Source organism: Haemaphysalis longicornis, unplaced genomic scaffold (assembly GCF_048455015.1).
Source record: "Haemaphysalis longicornis isolate Haplotype H1 unplaced genomic scaffold, Haemaphysalis longicornis Haplotype H1 scaffold_1, whole genome shotgun sequence".
Lineage (NCBI taxonomy): Eukaryota > Metazoa > Arthropoda > Arachnida > Ixodida > Ixodidae > Haemaphysalis > Haemaphysalis longicornis.
In genome coordinates, this window is record NW_027526203.1 from 247,660,445 (window position 1) to 247,681,613 (window position 21,169).

Here is a 21,169-nt window from a genome sequence, read left to right on the forward strand (position 1 = left end):
AGCCTTCCTCAAATCTGGCACCACTAGCCCGCACTTGACGTGCGCTTTAAAGTTCTTCCAGTATTGCCATATCCACTAAGACAAAATCTGCGCCAGATTCTTCCTCCGAGCGCTCCAGGTCCACTTCAAGGGGGTCGAATTTCCACTGCGTAGGTGATTGGTCAGGCAATGGGACAGGCAGTGCAATACGAGGCGGTGAACAATTTTCATCCGGCTGAGTCGAGCGGCCCGAAGTCGCACCACGCGACTAGGCGGACGACGCTTTCGCTTCCCGTACGCATGACGGGTCGTCCTCTTCAAACTTACGTCTCCTGTCATCAGTCGCGAAAGTGTGTGATGGAAAAATACAAAGAAACCGCGAAAATATCGAGTAAAACTGCTCTAAGCGAGTGCTGCGCAGAAGAACGGACTCCGTCAGACGCGCGTAGCAGACGCCATAATGGCGAACGTAAAAAAAAAAAAAAAAAAAAGTCGTAGCAGTTGTACTGACCAATGTGAGGAGGCGTCAAACGGCAAACACAAACCGCGTGCGCGTGCTCCAGCCAATCGGTGGCCCAGAAGAAGCCTTCGGAAAACTGGCAAGGGCGGTCGTTCTACTCAAGTGACACCATTTTGAGATGTCGCAAAATGCACACAAAGAAACAAGCTTCAAAACAAGGCCAAGATGGCGGTGATCAGTCAGCTGCTTCGCCCGCAGCGCGCGCGAGAGAATTCGAAACAGCTTTTGTTCAATTCGGGGCATTTCGTGGCCCTCGAGGCGTTTCACAACACGATTTTAGAGTATTTCCCGATGTAATTTAGCATTGATATTTTGAAGGCAGGTGCTTGAAAGTACAATAATTCTAAAAAAGAAGGGCCCATCTCCCCGCGAGGGGGACTCGAGTAAATGCGTCGCATAGGGGGTGGGTGTATTGCATTAACGTTTAGTGTTTGGGGAGCTGGTGGTAGTGAATGCGTTGTATCAGCAGCTTCTTGGCGTAGTTTGAATAAGTCAAGGATATAAGGCGTGTTCGTAGCCTTCCATTCTGTATCGGCTTTGTGGCGCAGTGGGTAGAGCACCATGTACCTTGCGTTCCGCCCGCAGGGTCGTGGGATCGAAACCAGGCGCCGGTAAGTATTATTTTTTTATATAGTGTAGGGGGAGGGGTGCGGACCTGTTGTTAAGAGCGAGGAGGGTAGCGTGATGCGGGAGAGGAGGAGTGGGGGAGAGGGCGCACCTGGAACGGCTGTTGCGGACGCCGAGGCACGCCAACGCCGGGTGACATTGTGAGTTAAAGAAATGCTCTGCATTTAAAATTGTATTTTCTCAAAATCGACATTTTGCCCATTTCCGACCATTCTAAGACCCGCGTCCCCCCTTAAAAGACATAAAACATTCACACACACCTACCAAAAACAAATTTCAAAGAATTTAAGGGAACTCTAATACCCCATATTCAGAAGTATGGATGTACGAATAGCAATATTTGCTTCCTAAGCAAGTGCAAAGTGAATAATAAGTTTATTTGAGTAGTTTCCTATAGAAACAAAAATTTGCGATCACCAGGCAAGAAAACTGAAATTTATAATTTCTGAGATTTGCATCAGTAACTGGTTCACATGCACAAATAGGGGCCAAGCTAGGAGGTTTCTGAAAATCTTTCTATGGCATGAAACAAAAAAAGCAAAAACAAATAATTTAAAAGAAATATTTATAACACACATCGAATATCCTATTTATCATTTGTAGGGGGTCCACTGAGGTTCTAGATTGATAATATTAGGCTCGTGCGAATGGTAATACTTTAGTTCGAAGCAAATTCGAAGCGAATAGTCCTTGGGGTTGAATACTTTTGACGCGAATTCAAATAGCTGTCAGGTGTCACCGAGCTTCCTGTCACTGAGACACTGAGCTTCCAGGCCTGGTGGGACCTTCATAAAGTTCTATACAGTGAAATCTTGATGATACGTTTCTGGGTGATACGAATTTCTGATAAGTCCTGGCGAAATTGCATTGTTTGCAATGGGAAAAATTTCGGCTCTTACGAACGGACCTGCGCGGCCCGGTGGTTGATACGAACGAGCTGGCGAGGCACTGGACAGCCGAGTGAGCAAGCGACGGCGACGTACGAACTCTCTCTCGCCTCTTTGTCGCTCTTTCTCCAAGAACGGCCGTGCTGTTGTTTTCTGCTCGCGAAAACGCGCTGCGCACTCCACAGGCATGCTGACGCCCCCCCGAAACCACCTGCATGCTGCGGGGGGCGCGGCCAGCCGCGGCAACATGGCTAGTGTGGCTGGCGGCAACTTCAGTCGCGAAGTGGTGCGTGGCGCTCGAGGAACCGCTTCTAACTGCTCTTTAAACTGCCGCTCAAAGCACACACTAAATTTCTTGTGTGGTAAATGAGTTAATCATGTGGGCGAAAACGGTGCTATAAAACATCATCCGCGCCGCTAGTGAAAGCGCCCATGAAATATCTGCCAGGGTGCTGAGCCTAAACATCTCTGGCGGAGCCAGCCAGCTGTCTCGAGCTCTTCGAAACTGTCACCATGAGGCACCCGCCTCCCCATTGGCGCAAGTCGTCAGGCTCCTCCCACTACCACGTGCGGCACATAATTTTCTGAGCAAGGCAGAAGCTGCCGTGCACACGGAATCGTTCTGTAATTTTTCTTCAATGCAACACCAACTCGCCCAGGAATAGGCTCCGGAACGATCGCCGGGTGGCGCTGCACTCTCCCCGGAGGGGGAGTACGCCGGGGCGGCGGCCTATTCGGCACGTGCTTTTTTCGCTGCGCGCGTGCTGCATTTCTCGCACTAGGAAGAGGGCTGGGTAAAATTTTCTTTCGACTTATGAAAGCATACACATTAGCACGTGTCCAGCAAGTTCGGTTTACACGTGGAGTAGCTAATGGGTCCATTTTTGCCGGTGCTTGTCTTGTCGTCTGCTAGAGACTCGTCGTCTGCTACGCGCCAGTCGAACGGCCGAGCGCCCCGGCGGTTTCACAGGATAAAGAGTGCTCTTGTAGGCGACCCTTGGTTGGTCTTACCACCTCAGTCATCGCGAAACGACTGCGTCTGGTGAACGGCTTTTCAGCGCTCTAAGCAGACGCCCATCGGCCCGCTACTCCGCGTCTGGCAAGTGCACGCGCAGCTCGCGCTGTCTCCCGCACCGCCTGAGGCATCCATCCTCCTACTCACGGATGTGACAAAGAGACCGCCGGCTGCGCGAGCCACTTAAGCCAGCACGTACAAAGAGCAGCGGGAGCACTCCTCACTCACGAGGTCGCGGGTTCGATTCCCGGCCGCGGCGGCCGCTTTTCTGATGGAGGCGAAAAGCAAAAATGCCCGTGTGTGCGAGATTTCGGCACACGTTAAAGATCCCCAGGTGGTCAAAATTAATCCGGAGCCCTCCACTACGGCGCGCCTCATCGCCTGCGTTGCGTCGGCGCGTTAAAACCCTACAATCAATCAATCAAGCACTCCTCACTAGCCCGAAACGAAAAGATGAAACTGAAAGCGAAGCAAACCCCCCATATTGTTGCATGGTCAGCTGCCACGACAGTAAAGAAGAGGATCCATTCGTTAAATTCTGCATATTTCCCGCGAAAGCGCACCAAAAGGATAGACGGTAAGCATGGATCGCTGCGGTTCGAAAGGTGAAATAAGTTGACACATTAATGCATGCTGCCAATGATTGTTTTCCGCTATAATAAATGAACTTCGGAGTTGTTTAGCTGGTGCCGTTCGATATCGTCCATATATAAAACACAATAGGTTGACATTTTGCATGGGTGAAAAAAAAAGTTTCTAGCGATTACCTGGCTGTAGTAGCTCTGGTCCGTCTTGTCATTTTGACTTGTGTTCTGGACGGGATTGCTGCGTTCGCTTTTTTCCCACATTTAGAAATACTGGTAATTAAAAGAAGTATACACCAAATTCTGTGTAGTATAGTAATTAAAAGTTATACGCCCCAAGCTGTTCTGTTGTTTCCGCGAACTGTCACGCTAACCCATACTTGTACTCCAAGCGGGTGACAAACATTGCGAACAAAAATTTCTTCAAGGACAAGTAAAATGGAAATATGGCGCTGTCAGCGCACCCCTTATTTAGCGTGTGCCTTTCTAATGCGTTTTTATAAGATGCAGCTGATTGTTTCAAGAGTAAGAAATAACCTATTAACCATAATCAATCACGTTTATCTTACATTTCTTGCAAGCCTCAGTGTTTCTGCAGTCCAGAAAGTCCGGTTGATGTCCGAAGCGCGAGCACGCGAAGGGAGTAACAAACAAGAGAAAAGTACGCTGTGACAAGCTGAACACCTGTCGCCTTGCAGAAGAAAAGAGCAACCGACTACCGCCGAACAACGCGTTTCCCCCCTTAAAATTGTCGGGGCAGTCTGCCGGTCGAGCGGCGGGAAGCAGGCGGCGCGTCTGTAGCAGACAAGACAAACGTCGACAAAAATGAACTTAGTAACTACTCTACGTTTAAACCGAACTTGCTGGACACGTGCTAATGTGTATGCTTTCATAAGTCGAAAGAAAATTTTACCCAGCCCTCTTCCTAGCACGAGAAATGCAGCACGCGCGCAGCGAAAAAAAGCACGTGCCGAATAGGCCGCCACCCCGGCGTACTCCCCCGGAGGGGAGAGAGCAGCGCTTCCCTCGCCCGGCAAACTTTAGCTTCGCCTCCCTATGTGTACTTGTCGACACGAGCGTGAAAAAATCGCACGCGCAACGCCGACACGCACGAATCGCGTGCGAAAACGTGCCATGCAGGTCACGCTTTGCTGCGTGTAGTGCTTGGGCACCGCGAGTGAGGAGCGAAAGTCCAGAAAGGACCGCTAGGCGACATGGAGGTTAAGAGAAAGCAGAAAAACGTCACGGATTTCTTCACGCGAAAGTAAGAAAAGAAATAAACGGAAACTTTTTCTAGTGCTCGATTTTTTGGTGTGTGTAGATCGAGATTTTACTGTATTGGGTTGGCACCCATGGACGCATTTGCCATGTCACTTGACTGATTGAAGCAACTGATGCCCACTGAAGTTCAAGAGCAGAGTGCAATCAGCACGTGCTCACTGCACGCGTGTCACATGGTGACCAAACAAATTGTTTCGTTACAGTTTCATTGTTTGAAACAATGAAACAGGAGCCTCGACTACCTGACGAACATGCACGCATAAGAAGGCTACTGATGTCCTGATGTCAATGGCACTGCGGCTTGCCTAACGAAATTGAAACTTGAACGCAGTTTTGATATTCGTTTACCCCGAATGCTTCGAAATATCGGAAATTTTAAATTCGACTCGAAGCGAATTCGAATACTGTAATATTCGTTCGAATATTCGAAGCGCCCGAATATTCGCACAAGCCTAGATAATATGGCTGAATGCATTTACAGTGGGGTGGTGTGATTATTCTAAACTCTCACATATTGAAAGAATTATGCGGTATTTGATTCTGCTTGAAACTGACTAGCAATGTTTGACAATGATTAATTCATTATTTTCAAAGTTAGAAAACGCAAATGGGCAGTTCTTGACTTGAGTTAACTTGAATGCATGCGGTTATGGCTCATTGAAAATGAGAAACACCCATTTAAACACATGCCAACTATGTATTCTTTTGTTGAAGAATGGAATGAAAGGCCACAATAAAAAGATTAACCCTATTTGCATTAGGTTGAGTTCTTCGCTATGTGGACATGGCGTCCGAAAGTCCTCGTCTTTTTCCTGTCTCCCCATGGCTGCCCCCATGCCCATTGGATTCATGTTGGCTAACTCTTAATGTCTGCCACAATAAAAATGCAGCATGGTTGCAATGGATTAGAGCTAGTTGGGCGCCGGTTCAATCACCGCATACTGACATTTTTCTGATCAAAGGTTGTGCAAAGTTGTACTTATTTTTATCTGAAATGTTCTTTCGTTTTTCTGTACATGACATAGAAAAAACGATTAACTTGTCTGGCCTTGTACTCCTAAAAACCATGATAAAGTGGACTCCTAGAAGCAATAAAGATTTTGAACAAAAGGAAGCCGTTGACAATACAGCAATGGTGAAGTTAGTTTGCCAACCATGCACAGTTATCTCAAACTTACCCCAATTTTTTCTCTCTGTATACACTTTTTTTTTTATACGTGTACATTAGGCTACATTAGACGTGAAGTTGCTCTTAGTGGAACCTATTTTTAAGTTCTTTGTGGGCCAGGGGTGTTCGTGGCACAAGTTTTTCTTAAAAATATAAGATCCATGCGTTGTTAATATGGAAACGGGACTCACAAGCAGATTAATCAAACTAATTTTTCATGGCTTACATTGCCCCACCCCCATGCTGAGTTTTCTTCCCAGAACTGATGTGAGCATTCATGGAACTTTTTTTTCTTTATTTTTTCCCCCTAGGCGATTGTGTCGATCGAAACTTCTAATCATATAGTTGAACCCTCATTACACTAATGCTGAAAACTTGGGGTTGAAGTAACCACGAGGAGAAACTTGTCCATGCATAAAACACAAGTTATCAATACAGCTAAAAGCAGCAGGATAACTTCAGTATGTTTGTTTTATGCCATTTAAAAATTTTGCAAGCCCATTTAAATGAATTGAATGATGAGAAACAAACAACGGGGACAACACTAGGCGCTGTTTTTCGCCTACATTTGTCCCTGTTGTTTCGTGCTGCTTCCCATCATGCTAGTAAACCAATTCACCCAATTAGGTAGCTACCCTTTTGAATGAGCCTTTCATTTTACTATGTACTGGTTACTGAAGTGTGCTTGAGAGATTGTAAACTTTTTTATTAGAACTCGCTTAACATTTGCTTCAATTCAGAAATATTCATTTTGATTCGAATTGTTCAAACAAAATCACTGTACTTACTTTGAAAGCAAAAGAAGTACTACTGATTGCTATATTCCCTAATGTGGAATTTGTGCGCAGCACGAACGGCAGTCTTCTCGGTCACAGCACATAGCTGCTGCGTCTCAGGAAGTGATCGCGTGATGAGTGAACGCATGGCGGCATGCGCTACTCTGCCGTTACTTCGCAGCTCGTCGCCATTGCCGAGCGTGTTGTTACCAATCGTGTTTGAAACTCCCGCGCAAATGTTACGTGGTTCGGGTAAGCTACGAACGAAGGAGGAGCATCTGGCAAACGTGTGAGGGTGAGGGCGCTCTTCGGCGGTGGCGCATGGCAAAAGTGTGAGGGGGAGGCAGTGAGAGAGAGATAACGCCATAGCAACGGGTGCCGCCCTCCCCCTCACACTTTCGGCAGACGCTCCGACGAGTGTCTTGCGTGGGCTCAGTGTGCTGCCCTCTTTCGCCACACTTACACTTTCGCCACGCTTTCCTCTGCCGTTTCTTTTTTGTCTTCGCTCACTCAGTTACAACGCCGCCGCTGCTGCCAAACCACAGGAGCGGCTGCCAAAGTGTTTGCGCACTAAAATACATATTTACACAAACAGAGCAGACCACAATTTGCCGAGCACAAACATGTATGTTTAAAGTTCAAGGAGTTTTACTGTGTGTTTTTTTTCTTCCGCTCAAGTTCAAACTTTACTAGCCATAGTGTCTTGCACACAATTTCATCATAGTAATGAAAACATGACGACTGCTCCCCCCTTTTCTTTCATTTAAAATGCCTCTTCTAGGGACAAAAATTACATATTGGTTTTGGAATAATTGTGGCTCTGAGGGAGCCACCCTGATCTATAGTTATTTCAGGCGGGAAAGTGCAGTTTTTGTTGCAATTATGTACTTTGGTTTTTCTGAAAGGCAACATTGCTCTGTCCTTCCCTTGTCATCTTCCCTGGTCATCTTGTTGTGTAAAGTTTTTTTAGGAATGTTCTGCCCTCTATTCCCCTTTTTTCTGTATTCTTGCTAGAGTGCGGCACATCTTTTTTGTCGCATTTTAAGTGCAGCTTAATGTTGTGCGCGTTTTATACATGCTTGCTGGTCTTTTCGTGCTTTCATTTGGACATGTGAGGTGAGTTACGCCATGCTGAGAGCATTTTTTAGTGAGATGGCTGTGCAGTATACTGATGAACTCTTTTTCTTTTTTTTTTTCCCTGCATTTAGAAAGAGATTGAGTTGCTCCAAGCGAAGCTTCACCAGCAGGGTGCTGAAAACTCGCCAGGCCAGGTAAGTGCTGATTACTGTATACAGTATGTGTACACCCGGGGGCACGAATTACTGTCAAAACTTGTATATAATACGAGGATTTTTTTTTCTTCTAAATTTTAGCTGGTCAAATTTGCACCTCGGGCTATGAGTAGACATGTATAAATTTTTTACCTATTTCTTTGTGGCTGCACATGATGCTTGGCACCTTTGACTGCGACTCTCATTGCTCTTGCCTGCTGCCACCATTAAAAAGTCGCTCACACCTTGCGGCGGGAGGCATACTCAAGTAACCTTTCTCACGTGGCTGCCGGGATACATCACGTAGTAGGAGGCAGGCAAGAGACAAAGTGAAAGAAGGGGGTTTATTGAAAAATCTCCATAGTGCTCCCGTCTTCCTGAGGTCCCGCATTAGTTAGATGACATGAGCCATTCAGCTCGGTCGCTTGTGGTGGACGAAGTTCAGTCAAGGCTCTAGTAGAAAGGAAGAGAGGGTCTCCTAGCGTCTCGCTGTCCTGTTGTGATGACGTCACGTAGCTCTTACCACTGCCCCATCGTACAGTCTGGTTTATGCGTGGCATGTGACATGGAAAGGATGGTCATGACCACCGTGCACTGTTTTCAAGACCCAACACGCGTGGGAAAAACAAGTTGCATTGTTCCTTTCATCAAATGGGAGCCGCAACTTTTCGACCATGATGAGTTCCCAAGCTTCTGGCCCCATTGCTGGTTCTCTGCTTACATAGGCCAGGTTGGGGTTGAATTCCTGGTCTTCAGAGCTATCAAGATGTGTGTAGATTCCATAACACTTAAAGGACGTTAGGGCGGCATCATCTAACAGATGCCAAAGCCCCGGACACGAAGCCTGGATTTCCCAGTCAGTGCATACTTGAACTTAACCTTTATCTTCTCGTTCTCCGCTGTGTGGTTCTTGCCATCTACTACCCCTCCTCCTCATATTGTACTAGTAAACTTTCCTCCCCTTTCTAAAAAAACAAATACTCCTACCCCCCCCCCTCCCCCTCCTTATGAACCGTTTTACCACAAAGGGGTGGTGGTCGATATTTTACAGGTAGGGCGTTCTTTCGGAACTTTGCAGCTGCTCTAGTTTTGGTCGTCCATACACTGCAATATATATTATTCCCTATCCTGCTTGGTCCTAATTCTGACATCCAGTGTGATGTAAGTGAATAGAGACATAAAAGCAGTGTGTACAGAACCACGGGGCATTATTACTGAGTCACGACAGTAAAAAATCTGCATTTCACCAAAAATACTGCAAATTCCGCTTCCCTGTCTGGAAAAGAAATAGCATTCAGGATGCAAGAAACACAAACTAAAATAGAAATTGGCAGGTCCTCTCCAGTAACGATGTGTGCACAGTGAGTTGGCCTCAGAATTTTAGGATAAACATTGGAATTTTAATGTCTTATTCGACATGCGGGAGGGAGAAGTAAACCCTTAATTATAAGTGGCAGTAATGTCACTCAATCAATTTTAGTCTTCTAATTTGTAATACCTACTGTAGTACTATTTTACATGTCAATAGTGTAAAGAGTTGATGTTAATCAATTTTATGTGATGCTTATAGGTTACATACCGTATTTACACGATTGTAAGTCGACTCAAATGTAGGTCGACACCAAAAATTGCATCTCTCAAAAAAAAAAAAAGAAAGCGAGTGCCGCCTAGAAAATCGTATCGCAAAGAGAAGCGCTTCCATCAACCCACACGGCAGAGCTACCATCAATGACCGATGCTCCCACATGAGCCGTGCGCTCGCGGTATGCGCGGTAGTTGTTAAAAAAGAAAAGCTTTTTTATAAGCACCCGGAATAACCATGCGCTGTGGGTTGAGCGGGAAGAACACATTCACTGCGAGATGACAACCATCGAAGCAACCGGCAGCGGCCACTGCCGCGCGATACCAAAACAAACAACATGGCGGCTGACGGAAGTGGCTGCGCGCGATTTACTTTTGAGCGACTAACCTTCCACCATCGCGTTCGGAAGTGTACTGAACAATGTGATATGATTTGGGCTACGTTAGTGCCATGCATTGAATCAAGGGATTCGCTAATACGCATTTTGTTTATTAAAGACGAATAAAACGCTTCTTGACGCGTTTTTGCACGCGATTCATGCGCGTTGGCTTTGCGCAGGTGACTTTTGCTTCTGCTTTTAAGTGTTTTAAGTTCTACCAGTTCTACGTCGGTATCACGCATGACGAGCGCGGCAGTGGGAGGAGCCTGACGACTTGCCCCAATGGGGAGGCGCGCTCTTCATGCATAGTGGCAGCGTCAGCACGGCGCATTTTCGCGAGCTTAAAACGCCCCATGCGGTTCACACTTTGGACCATAACCATGGGAACGAGGGTGCAAAGCTGTCCCCACCTCGTAGCACCCCCGATTTCTCGTTTCTCTTGCCATTACTAGCGGTAGACGGTTCGATTTCGATTCTAAGTAGACCCCCCAACATTGGATTGTCAAATTTGAAAAAAAAGGGTCAACCTACAATCGTGTAAATACGGTATACAGTCTAATCCCGCTACAACGAAGTCCACTTCAACGAAATTTCCGCTTCAACGAAATATTTCAAATTCCCCGTCAGCTAGCCATAGAAGTCAATGCAACAAAGTCCTCGCCACAACGAACCATTTGTCTGGCTTGCTTTCGCTTCAACGAAATTTTCGACGATTTGGGCTGGGTTTGAACAATTATTTTACAATAAAATAAGCATAGCGCCAGCTATCTGTAACTTTTTATACATTCAGGACGCTTAGTTTTACCGAAAACATGCGCGGTGCGCCCACTCACCCAAAACAAAAACAACCTCAGGTGGACGCCATTGTTTGATGGTGATAACGATGCGGCTGGCCGTCTTTACATGAGGCGCAAGCCAGGTCCGCCTAGCTGGAGCTATAGCCAATCCATATAAAGTTGAAATCGCGCGAATGTGCTTTGCATCTGGCGCAGCAGCGTTATGTATGCATTGTGAGCAGCTGTCCTTGCAGTTTTCCTTCTACAATTCTTCAAAGTCAAAAGTAGAAATAATGTTTGCGTGTTTAGTCTTGAACCCGCGTCATCCTATCTTAGTCGCGAGCGCGTGGTCGCGATAAATGCAAGCGCGCGGCTTACCGGCCAAGGTCAATTGCTGCGGTGCCTAGTCAGAGGATAAGATAACGGCGCCATTCCTGCCACAGGCGAGAGGGGGGCTTCCAACCGCCTAGCAGCTATCTGCAAGTAATCAGCTCGGTGGAAACGCCTTGCTGTGCAGCTATACACTTTGCGCCTGCATTTCTTCATTTCTTCACCTCTCCCTTCTCCTCAGTATCGTGCTCTTTGCATGCTGTTAAAAAAATAGATAACCACTGGTATGTTTATCTGAATAAACACGATGTTACTGCGTGTCCCTCTTTTTTTCGAAACACTGTATTATGCTGCCAATATGCGGAAACATACGGGGCTATTTTTCTTGCCCTTCCGGGCTGTTTTGGGGCAAATTTTGCCTCAACGAATTTTCGCTTCAACGGAATTTTTTGCACATCCCGTCAATTTTGTTGTAGCGGGATTCGACTGTATTCACTGACGTGGCATGCTTGCGGGCAACCCTGCATGTGCGCCACCATGTACATGCCGCAGCGTCTGTGGTACGTCGGCCTCCATGAGATGGCAGTACTTGGCCGCGCTGGCACCTGATGGAGCACAGTACATGACGACAGCAAGAGATGTTTGGTGTTTTAAACTGTGCCCCACCGAATGCAAAGTAATATCTTGACACCAAATACTGTTCGGTGCAGCACCCTACGATCTACCTATCGCCACACATGGTTGAGCGGTAAAAACTTCCGAGCCTTGCAACTGTGTCCTGACCAAGTCGCGCGCATATACTACTGAAAGCCCAACGCTCCTTCAAGTTCTGTCACCTGTTCAAGGACAGCAACAGAAATGTTGTTGCCGACAATTTTGCCGTGCAGGAGCCAAAATCAAGTGATTTGTTCGAAGGATGCTTGCAATTTGCCAGTGTTTGTGCCAACTAGGGAGTGGGACAGGTGCGAGCACAGGATGGCTCTAGAGATGGGCTCACATGAACTAGCTGCTACTAAATCGGTGTATGTGTGAAACATTTCTTCAAAAGCATTATTTGATTTTTGTACTCAACCACGCATTAGAGGCGCTTGTGTCTAACTCCGTGGTCGCAGGCGTCTACAGCATCGGCCTCTTGTCTACCGTGTTGCTTTTGTTCACAGCCGCGGTTTCATTTTCCGGTGATGCAAAGATCTCAAGGGCAAGGAGAGTGCCTCCACATAATGTGAGTGCGAATGCAGCCGAGTGCGGCCGTACGAATTAGAATGCGCCCGAGAATCGGGGTGAAACGGGGCAGATGATGCGGGCCGATGTTTTTTTTTTTTTCTTTCTGCGAGGTGCGGACGCAATGCATATGTGCAGGCACAGCGGCACAGACATGGCAGTTTCCATTGTTTCCAAGTGAAGAAATCGCCCACTAAACTTTTCAGTGAATACCATCTATATGCACATTTTTCTTGTGTAATAAATTTAATTTGTTACTTAGCATGCTTCTTCTGTGCTTTCTTTTATTCCGTGTATTGTCTTTGCACTGTTTGAGGGAAAATGAACACTGTAATCTTTTTAAAAAGAATCCAGAAACCTTGTACCGTTTTTAGATTAAAGATTAAGTGGCAGCTTGGGAAGGGCTGCGAAAATGGGAAAAATGTGAATTTTCTGAGGCCCATAAACATAGTTAAAGCCTAAAAGGGACAGTTTTGGACTATCCATGAATTGCCATAATTTGCAGTTTTGTCCAAGCAAAACATAAGCGCAGCTAAATTGTGATTGCTCACACCTGGCACAGCATTGTGCCTTTCATCAAGGAAAACCAAATAATTGCCATCATTTAACGTTCTGTTTGGTGTATGTTGTTCAGGTTGGGTGGAGCACTAGTGTGCATGTCGCCCTGATATTGCCTTGAATTAACCGCATCTGTGTAAAATTTTGTTTCGACAAAGGATTTGCTGTCTATTACTGTCGGGAGAGTGCTGGCTGACCTCCTTTAACTGCTTTATTTTTGCCTACTCCTGCAGACAGCTGAACTGAAGGAATCGATAGCAGCCGACTGGAAGGCCACGTACGAAGCTGAGACTGCGGAGCTAAGGAGAAGCCTTGAAGGTCGAGCATCTACTCTTGAAGCCGAAAAACTGGCACTTCTGCAAACAGTGCAGGAATTGGAATCCAAGGTTGGTGTTTTATCTGTTGCACAAGTGCGGCCTGCAGAGTATGGAGTGTGGTTGCCCAAGTTATAATACAGCAAGCCCACTTGTAATGGCCAGTTGTAACAGCTGCACTGAAGGTGAGCACACGCTAACAAGTAAAATAAAAAAAAGGTGAAGCCACCATCGGGAACATGGGGAAAGTTTCCGAAGGTGAAGCCACCATCGTGAACACGGGGAAAGTTTCGTGTTTCTGGCTGCTTGAAAGACTCTAAACTCGTGTGCAGTCAAACTACTCTGTTGCCGCTGCTCTCTCTCTCTCTCTCTCTCTCTCTCTCTCTCTCTCTCTCTCTCTCTCTCTCTCTCTCTCTCTCTCTCTCTCTCTCTCTCTCTCTCTCTCTCTCTCTCTCTCTCTCTCTCTCTCTCTCTCTCTCTCTCTCTCTCTCTCTCTCTCTGTGCGTGCGTGTGTGTGTGTGTGTGTCAGTCAGAGGTTCGGGACAATAATAATAAATACAAGTATAAATTTTGAATGAGACTATGTTTATGTCCTACAAAACCCAAATATATACACACACTATGGACAGACACTAAAGAGCACTGGGGAACCGTAGAATAGAGGGGGACTGTGAGAACGCGGTATAGAAAACGTTAACAAGTTTAACAAACGAGAAACAGTCAAAAGTCCGGTAATGAAGGGAAAAGGCACTGTTCGAATATGCGGGAAAGAGTTCAAGGTGAACGACAAGGTCACGGTAGGTGTTCGCTGCGGGAACGGGGTTGTCCTACCTCACGTCCCCGAGGCGCAGTCGTGGTGATGCGGTGTTGCAAGGTCTGGCTGATGTCGTGGCCGTGGTGGTCAAGAGCGCTCCCAGCTCCCATTACAGAGAGACCAACGCAGCTGTCTTGGAGAGTCGCTGTCTCTCACCGACGCACGGCGAGACGACTTCCTTGCGGAGGAGAAGTCTTGGAGGTTGCAGTCGTGGATGACCTCTTGGGGCACGGCACGGGTCTGGTCACCCGACCGCTGCGCATCCCGGTCACGCTCCACGCTTCTCAATCCCCTTCTCTCGATCTTCTCTTCCCGGCTCGCTTCTCTGCCTCCGGCAGCTGTCGCTGGCAGCTTCTCATTTGCCGGTGGCCGGCGAAGCTCGTGCTCCGGTCTCGAGCCTTCGGCGCCGTAGCCGGTGTCGATGGCCTTCACGCCGCGTGCCTTGCGTCGTCTTTGTTGTCGTCGTTTTTTGTGAACGTTCTTTCGTCTCGTGCTGGTCCTTTTTGCCGATGTGATTTCACTTCATGACACTCTCTCTCTCTCTCTCTCTCTCTCTCTATATATATATATATATATATATATATATATATATATATATATACACACACACACACACACACACGCACACACCCCTCTTCCCCTCCCCCCTGGCTTACGGTTGTGCTTATTAACAACTGAAGCATCAGGCCCCTTGCTAGACAAATTTGTAAGTGCCTGGACTTCGGCTTTGTCTAAACAGGTGCATTTCACTGATCTTTTTTTGTTTAGATAAATATTGGCTTCATTTTTGTTGACTTTTCAAGTCTCACTATGGGGATTCCACTTCTTATAAACTGTGGACATGACAAATCAATTCAGTGTGATGATCAAGTTCATTATAAGTGCGCTTGGCTGCAATTGAGAATGGTTAAAAGCAAATAATCATGTGGCTCAGGCTTGGGGGCATCCTTTTTGGTGTGTGTACCCTGCTTTTTGGCCCTTTCACTGCCACATAAGGTGTATTTGAAGGTGTTATGCGTTTTCTGCCCCACTACCGAAGTTTCACACCTTATGCGTATTTCCTGCCACGTCTGGCTACACTGTCTTAAAAAGGTTCTATCTAGACTGGTCACATTGTGTATGGCAGAATTTTGAAGTCTTCTTTGCAAGATATTTTGCTAGTGCAGTTGTAAAACAGAAATTTGTTTTGTGGCAGGTGCTTGCTTGATGCATACTGTTGAGACAGTTTTGTATTCTCCAGGGGGAAAATGTTACCTTCTGGTGGGCATGTGTGAATACAGTCTACGCCTGTTACAACGGACCCTCTGAATCTGGAAAAAAACGTCCGCTGTAGCCGAAGTATGTAGTATTCGACCGGGGGGGGGGGGGTGAGCCCTAAAGTGGGTACTTTGACACTTTGTTCTTTCTGCACGCCTGCAGCACCTCTGCACAGTGCTCGCGCAAGGGCAAAGAATCGCGTAAACACCGTTTCCAAAGCTTAGCACCAGCACTTGCAAAAGGCCTAGCGCATGCGGTCAAGCGTGTAAAGACGCATGATAAGCTGAGCAAATAAAGCAAGAATATAACTAGGCACAATTATTAACCAGCTATAAAACATCAGTCGTGGCCATCTGAATTAGCTAGGCTCTTTTAAATCCCTCCACGATGAGGCAGGTTTTCCCAAAACCGTTCGTCTATCAAACCGGATCGCTGCCTGACGTTCCCCCGAGGCAGCTTCCACATTTTTAAGTGCAATGCACTTCTTAAGCGACCCTGAACCTGCGTCCACCGGCGATGTCCGCGCACGTGGAGATGGGCGCGCGCAGCCTGGCCGCTGACATGGCACATACCCACGTGGGGGATTGGCCAGGAATCTCCTCGTCTTCCTTGGCAACGGGGGGAGATGGGCGCGTGCTGCCTGGCCGCTGACATGGCACATACCCACGTGGGGGATTGGCCAAGAATCGGGCGTGAGAAGGGCTAATGCACCTGCTTAAAGGAGTACTGACACGAAATTTCAAAGCTGAGATCCGCTCTAGCAATCAAGTACAACGACAACACAAATAGGTTTCTGTGAATAAATGCATCTTTCTTTCTTTGTAGTTGTGTGTGTGTGTGTGATCTCTCTTTCGCGAACATTACCGAACCGCGCAAATTCAACTCGTGCATTCGCACTTTCACATTCTTCCCCTCGGGGAAATGCGGGGAATTTTTAATGATTTTAGTCAGGTCATTGAAACAGCTGTAATGAAATAATCTGATGACGGACAGCTGTGAAATCGCAAGATAGACCAGTTGGACTGCGCACGGTTACCGGCAGATTGCACACAATGGATGGAAAACAACCCCCCCCTACTTGAGGCATTTCTTACCTTTTTCACCAAACGGAACAGGAACGTTGCATGCGTGGGAATAATAAAGACCGAACTTCACTGAACCCGATTTTTTTATTACATAAAAAAACTGACGAGGGCAGACTCGCCTACAGGTGCACAACTTTGAGTATTCGATAGCCCTGTTTTCAATCTCACCGGAGTCGCGTTTATCAGCAGCGGCCTTGTTCTTGACGGTAGAGCGGACCATCTGCTTAGACAGGTCTGTACTTCTGGCGATGTCGGCCTGTTTTTCCCCATGTTCGACAGCGTTAATTATGCTTAATTTATCCGACAGTGAAATCAGCTACCCTTCCGCTTATGCCACTGGTCGCACAAAAAAAAAAAGGCCACTGGCACTGGCTTGGCTTGGCTGCGCCAACGACCCGGCTGCCAGCAATGTTGCCAGACATAAGTTTTCTTGCCAAAATAAACAACAAAAAAGTATATCGGGTGCCGGCCCCGCAGAAGTCCGCTATAATCATTCAGTCGAAACAATTTTCGCCTAAAATTTAGTCTCTTGTAGCCGATAGTCTGCTGTAGCCGGGTCCGTTATGAGTGGAGTGGACTCCATTTAAAATGCATGGGGACCAGACAAACCAACAGAAATGGTCTGTTGTAACTGAAAGTCCGTTGTTGCCGGATCCACTGTAACGAGCGTAGACTGCAGGAATTTTTTTTCCTTCAAAGTGAATGACAATTCTGTTACAAATTTTCAAATCAAACAATATTTTGCGCTCGCTTATATGAAAACTGAAATGTGCAGTTTGTCGGCTAAAAGCAAACTACAGTGAAGACTGATGCTGCTGTATAAGTTCCATATATATCTTGCTTGGGCCATTACAACGTATATGTATTTTAGGTGCGGAGTACCTTAGGACCGCACAATGTCTGTCCACGTCTGTGCGCATAGAATTTACAATGGCAAAAAATCACACAGGCACCGGCAGGATTCGAGCCTGTGTCTGGTAGACCAGACAGAGTTAGTGTCAGTCGTCTTACACATTGGGCTACGACCGCGAGTTAGTACCCGAGAGTCAAATGGCTTACTCCCTCGCCTGTACGGTGCGGAGTACCTTAGGATCTCCTAATGTCCGTCCACGTCCATTCGTGCGCACACCACCATCAAGCGAAAATCAAGCGAAATTCGATTTTAGCCATGAGTTGCAGTTTCATTTAGGGAATAATCAAGGTGCAACTCGCGGCTCAAACCGAATGACGGTCGGGGCGCAAATCGGATGTCACTCGGGGCACAACTTGGATGTCGTTTCGAGTCCCCGTACTCCGCACCCTCGCCATCATCCACGGAGTGGAGATGCTGCAATTTTTTTTACTCTCTGGTGAATGGAGAATTTTAGGTTTGAATTGAAATTGAAGCCATGTTGATCGCGATGGAGCCGTGCTCAAACCTGAAGTCCTACTCACTGTCATGTGAGGAGACGCGAGTTGGTAGCAAAGATCAGGGTGCCCAAGCTTTCTGGGCCCCACCGCTCACGGTGGGTAATGGGCAATGCAGACCAAAGAAGGCTGCTGCTGCCTGTAAATGTGTTGTTACCATCTGTGATACATTCTCTCCTCTTTGCCCTGTGGTTCTGGACTGTTCTGAGTTTAAATCGTGTGTTGTGTAGAAACTTGTGTATAGTGTAGAAACTTGTGTAGTGTAGAAACTTGTGTATAGTGTAGAAACTGTCTGCAATTGTGTCTGCTGATAAGCTGAATTGCTTTCTGACCTATTATACTTTATACTCGTGTCTGCATTGCTCAGAATTCTTTTTCTTTTTGCTAGGTTGTTATTCTTAAAGCGTCTCAGTGAATGTCTTAGTTAAGCCACTGGTTGTGAGTGAAGCGGTATCCTTGGTTGGTAGTGCTTGTTCAGCCTGGAGAAAAAAAAAAAGATCAATGATGAAAGGCCCTCTTTAGGGTTCTTTTGAGTAAACATTTTTTTACCTTGTCGCAGGCTTCACGGACCCACTGTCTCAAGTTGTCTTTGACTGCATGATGGGCTCATACCATCGTGCGGCTTTTAACCCTGTGCTTGCTTTCAGTGTCGCCAGTTACTCAGCAGTGGAGACCAGCAGAAGCAACTGTCTGAGCAGATCAAGGAATTGCAAGAGGAGAACCGAGCTTTACGCACTGCGCAGCCATCGCCCTCAACTGCTTCTAGTTTCGATGCTGAGGTGGGAGCTTTTGTTTTGCTCTTAACTGTCTTTTATATTGGGCTTATTTACATAATGGATGCAGCTTTTCATTTTATTTTTTCTTCAGAAAAAAAATTTATGTTCTGCACCATGTTTTGACTAGTGTTTTGCCAAATTCACAACAGCAAAGTCTCACTGACAATGCATTTCTCCACACACCTCATGAATTTCGTTGTAGTGGGGGTTCGGCTGTATGGGACTCTGAGAAGACTTGTCTTCCCTAAAGGAACACTAAAGTGGATCATCAAACTCTTCTTTGTGTAGCTCATGTAATCTTCATGTCACTGTTTTGCAGTGGTCTAGGGCCTCAGTTTATTTCTGAACTGTTGTGCATCACTGATACCTAATAGTGACTTTTAGGGATGTGCAATAGTGATTTTTGGCTGCAAAGCAAATGCATAACAAATAATAACTTTGTTCAAGTACATTCTAGTTCATTTATAACAATATCCAAGTGCCAAGGAAATGCCATCGTTATTACCGATAATTGTTATAAGCAGATTGCAAAATAAAAAGGCAAAACAGACCTCAAAACATTTTACTTGCATGCAAGCAAAGTAGTACTACTGCTTATTTGCAGAAAAGAAGCCATAATTGTTCAGTTTTGTTTGCTACACGCAAAACTGGCACACGTCTTTGGCAGAAACGAAGTCCCTGAGGGACTGCACCATGCATTAAGCGTCCTGCAAAGGCATTACCTGAATTGGCCGCACAACCATGTCGTCAGAGTCATCACTGTCACCGCTGTTCACAGCTCATATCTGTGCAATGATCGCCTCTTCATTGAGGCACTCGGGCATTTCCGAAACATCGGCCCTGACGTCCTCTTTCTCAGAGAAATGGAGGTAGTTGAAGAGGTACCCAGTCAAATTCAAATCGGTGTGCACGGGACACCACAAGCGAACGCACGAGTGGGCACGGGGATGATGCCAAAGTGTTGGCGCAAGGAGGCGGATTCGGATAAGGCCCCTAAAATATAGGCCTCAGGTTCGGAAGTAAAACTGCTCTCCACCTCCTCTCGCTTCCTCATAAGCGGCGCAGTCGACTCGTTTTCTGAGGGGCGGAAGGGATGCATTGCGGTGATCGCGACTCATGGCTCACGGCGCATGCCGTCGGCACGGAGAGCCGGCGGCAGCTCGCATTTTCGGTGCTTGTTGTAACCGGATTCAATCGTTATGTTCGATATCGCGGCACTGGAGCATTGTAATAAGCCGTTTAGTTTACCATAAAAAGCGTATAAAAAGTTGACGGTACCATTAGTTGTTCATTGTTATATCCGATATATTGTTATAAGCGGTATTGTTACTGTAGTTGCAAATTGAAGTGAATGATTAGCAATTTCCAATAAGAAAACTGAAATTTACAATTTGTCAAGCAGGCTTCAGTAACTAGGGTGGAGGAACATAAAAGGCTCATTTAAAAGGGTTTGCAAGCTTTTTCTATGGCATAAAACAAACACACAGGAGCTATCCTGCTACTTTTCCTTTATTAATGACCCCATTAATTAATTTATTAATTAACTCCACAATAACAAAATCCTGCGACTACTAAATTTCCGCGGCAACGACATATTTTCAGATCCCCGGCAAGAAGCCCATGTATTTCATATCTCACGGCAACAAAATGTTTTTGAAAAGTGATCCCATGTTAACAAAATTCGCTGCTAGTCCAGCCACATTTTATTTACCCATTTGAGGCTAACAGTGTCCGAAAAGTAATCAAATGCATTTTTTTTTTTTTTTTTGGACTCAAAGTGCGTGAACGCCTGCCACAGCGCGCTTGCATGGCCGCCGCCGTATTTGTCTACATAAAAGACGAAGCGGAAGTCTTTATCTCTCCAAGATAAGGCAGCCATCATTGCCCAAGTCAGTGGCCCAAGTGGAGGAAGGGAGGATAGCGCCGATGAGTTTAGAACCACCTGCAGCTCGCTCCACCATTTTGTAAAGCAAGGACGCCACTCTTGAATGGCACATGTGGGCAAAACAAAACAGTGACGGCTGCGGCATTCCCGGACGTCAACAAAGCAATGCTCACTTAGCTTTGTGGGCGTCATTGGAACAACGAGGGGCCACTGTCTGGCGAAGTTGGTCAGAAGCTGGACTTCACTTGCATGCCCGGACGTACTCGGTGCCGAGGACCAGGGAGGAAAACTTGCTGAGAAGGCAAACCCGTGGGATGTTTTGCGTGCGTCTGACGTGATTCGCAGCGAAGCACTTCTAGTAGTGTGAGAGCTGAGCTGTGAAGCTACTGCAGAGTAAGGCTCACAAAGTAATATAACTGACTTTCGGCAATAAATTTTCGGTTTGCGGGCGCTTTTCCCGTCATTTGTTTTATTCTCGCGGCAACGAAATTCCCACAAAAGTGTATTTGTTTACTTTCCCCGGCGGATTTATTATTGCAGGGTTAAACTATTGTTTTTGTTTGGGAGGGGGGGGGGGGGGGGGGAGCAACGTTCATCTTATACGGTGACCTCAACCACAAGTGCCATGAGGATAATGATGGTATACTTTCTGACGAGCTCAGATTAATGAGATTAAC

At 46.5% G+C, this 21,169-nt stretch overlaps 1 protein-coding gene across 2 annotated transcripts in view; it reads left to right on the forward strand.

The window, feature by feature from the left end:
- The window catches only part of LOC144143621 (FK506-binding protein 15-like), a 204,991-nt gene that overhangs the window by 115,039 nt on the left and 68,783 nt on the right, over positions 1-21,169 (forward strand). For both annotated transcript variants that reach the window (XM_077675464.1, XM_077675465.1), the window contains exons 21-23: positions 8,046-8,108; positions 13,188-13,340; positions 18,479-18,610. In XM_077675464.1, the coding sequence (XP_077531590.1) occupies positions 8,046-8,108; positions 13,188-13,340; positions 18,479-18,610 (348 nt within the window). The remainder of the gene's footprint in view (positions 1-8,045; positions 8,109-13,187; positions 13,341-18,478; positions 18,611-21,169) is intronic.